This window comes from Archocentrus centrarchus, unplaced genomic scaffold (genome assembly GCF_007364275.1).
Source record: "Archocentrus centrarchus isolate MPI-CPG fArcCen1 unplaced genomic scaffold, fArcCen1 scaffold_26_ctg1, whole genome shotgun sequence".
Classification (NCBI taxonomy): Eukaryota; Metazoa; Chordata; class Actinopteri; order Cichliformes; family Cichlidae; genus Archocentrus; species Archocentrus centrarchus.
The window spans coordinates 7,503,394-7,506,279 of record NW_022060256.1 but is presented as its reverse complement, the minus strand read 5'-3'; the positions used below and the strand labels follow the sequence as shown (position 1 = coordinate 7,506,279).

The 2,886-nt window shown below is 41.9% G+C and overlaps 1 protein-coding gene across 1 annotated transcript; it reads right to left on the bottom strand.

Annotated features, from left to right (window-relative positions):
• Positions 1-611: 611 nt before the first annotated feature.
• LOC115776061 (uncharacterized) lies at positions 612-2,350 on the bottom strand. Its single transcript, XM_030723674.1, has 2 exons — positions 2,221-2,350; positions 612-1,725 (listed from the first exon to the last, which is right to left on the bottom strand). Exon 2 carries the CDS (start codon positions 1,714-1,716, stop codon positions 838-840), a length of 879 nt encoding a protein of 292 aa, XP_030579534.1. The 5' UTR covers positions 1,717-1,725; positions 2,221-2,350; the 3' UTR covers positions 612-837.
• Between the last annotated feature and the right edge of the window lie 536 nt (positions 2,351-2,886).

The window sequence follows — 2,886 nt, the reverse complement described above, 5'->3', positions numbered from 1 at the left end:
CATTTTACCACATCTACGTTTAGCCGTACCCAGCAGCATCAGGTTTCCTTGAACGTCATCTGCTCTGGTGACGTCCACATCCTCATGTCATATGACTCTGGATACTGTGGATTCTCTGAAAAATCAGAAGTACTATTCAGTATAGGTGACCCTGAACCTTCCCTTAGTTACACTCCAATAGGCCTAGGCTGCAGGGATGATGCACTGAGTGTTTCTTCTTTAATCATCAATTTTTACTCCGTTTATACCCTACTCTGGATTTGATCACTAGTTATTATTATTAATCTCTGGCTCTCTTTTGTCCTGTCTCCCTCCCCTCACCCCTAACTGGTCAGAGCAGATGACTGCCCCTCCCTGAGTCTGGTTCTGCCAGAGGTTTCTTTCTGTTAAAAGGAAGATTTTCCTTCCCGCTGTTGCCAAGTGCTTGCTCATAGGGGGTCATTTGGATTGTTGGGTTTTCTTTGGATTATTGTAGGGTCTTTATCTTACAATTTAAAGCACCTTGAGGCGACTGTTGTGATTTGGTGCTATATAAATTGAATTGAACTGAACTAAAACTTAAACTGACATTTTGACATGACACAAAGATATTTCAGATGTTCAAGAGACTTTATTGAAAAGACACAGTCATCAAAATAAAGTGTCACAGAGTCAGACAAAGAGATTGATTGTAAGATCAATAATCGCTGGATGAGTCAAATCTCTGAGGTCATAGTGATTTTTAATATCATTTCAGAAAGGAAAGAAAACCCATCACCAAACCAATCAAACATGAACATCTTTGACTCTTTGGTTTCTGCTTGGTGAGCCTGATGACCTCTGTTACCATGACAACCCTCACTGATAACACAGGTACAGGGTATCACCGTTGTTTCCTGTGTTGAGGTTTTTATCAATTACCTCAATGCCCGCCCTCTCATAAGGCACCACAGCTGCTTGGTTAACAATCACAGTGACAGTCTTGATGGGATTTTTGCTGTTGTCGTTTTTCTTGTACCACAGGAACACTGGGCTTCCTCCCGTCCCCTGGTTCAGGTCCTGGTTCACTGGGGTGTAGCCCTGACTTTGAAAGGATTGGTAATCTGCATCATTGGTAGAAACTTGGAGATCTCGGATTGCATTCTGGGTGTCAGTGCTCACGCTGTACCAGATATAAATGTCGGCCCCTCCTCCACCTCTGTTGGTATCTTCATCTAATCGGATGTAGCCGTTATTGAAGCGGTCAAAGTCTCCCTGACTGTCAGCGCTAGCAGTGATGTCACAGATGTAGGTTGGTGTCTTTCTCTTCACAAATAGATAGATCCACTTTCCTCCAGCTTTCCGGTTCAGATCACAGACCAGTCTCTCCCAGCCGTATTTCAACTTCTCAGCTTCTTCTGTTGCTTCTACAGTGATGTGAAGGTCCACAATGGGAATATCGTGCGCTGAGGAACCTTTATAGTACCATAGGTAGATGGGGCTACCTTTTGTTCCAGCATTGAGGTCTTTGTTGATCTTGTGGTATCCTGCTTTGATCAGGCCCTTATTCATCTGATCATTGTATGAAAGCTGAATCCTGGTGACTGCTGAGCTGCTGCCTTTTTTGTACCAAAGGAAGATGTCTTTTCCTTTGGCTCCTTTGTTGAGATCAACTTCGATTTTGCTGAAGCCTTTTATACGGAACTGATTCTCCTGAGCTTCATCCAGAGATACTTCAATATCAGTGATGTGGGACATTTTGAGTTCCTGCATCAAATAATTATGAGTGAGAGCACAAAGAAATGTTAACAGATTGCTCAGAGTGAAATCATGACAGGAATTTGAAAAAATTAAATGTTATAAATGTGAATGCTAAAGATTGAAACTATGAAAGATAAAAAAATCTTGTCCTCTCTCACTCATCTACTAAAGGAGTTTTTTTTTGGTGGTGGGGACTGTAAACTGTCAGGTTCAAGGGGATGCCTTCCATACCGTTGAACCTGATTTTGTTTCGGTTGGAACAAAATCAGAGCCAAAGGCTTAAAGCTTTATTAAGATCCTAAAAAATAAAGTGCACTCAGTGAAGCACATGAAGAACAACCTAAATATGTTCTTTGAAAAGCTTATCATACCTGCACATCTACAGTCTGACTGCAACTAAAGTGTAACATCATGGTGATGATAATGTGGTTTTGGCAGCGTGAAATAGGAAAATAGAAAATAGAGAAAAGACAGATGCTGAGCGAGTGGTTGTCGACTTACGTGCGTGCAGGCAGTTTTTAGCTGGATGAAGTCTTCAGTTTGTCTGCTGATCTGACACAGAAAGATCTCCCTTTATATTCCCAAAGGCATCAGTTGGATTGTGAAATCAGCACACACCTGTATTTTTATTAAGGAAATTTAAAAAAATGATATAACAATGGTGTCACTCATTAATCTGATCCACCCCCATTCCCCCGTTCAACAGAATCTGTCTAAACTTGAGTTCCTGCCCACAAACTGAGGTTAACACACCAGTTATGTCACACACAAACTTTCCCACTCACAGACGCAAAGACAGAGAACAGAGATCACGGTGAGATCTATCAGTGTGAACACTGAGTTCCACTATAGAGGACCACTAACAGGCCTTTTGAAGCCCTTTGAAAGCAGCCAGACAGAATTGCAGCTCTGTGTGTGTGTCATTAAATATTGTTTTATGCAAAGTCCTCCAACTGGATCCTCACTTGTTCTGTAAGTCTGTTAAATATTCTTGTATATTAAAATTGAAGATCACTGTTGATCTGGTTCTGATGAGGAATTCCAGATTTGTAGATCACAAAGTAAAGCTGACCGGCTGGGTGACGGTGAGGAGGAAGCGTAGCCCTAAACAGAAGCCCCCAGTACGCCACCAACCTGTTCACGTCAGTGACACACTGACCGAGGAAA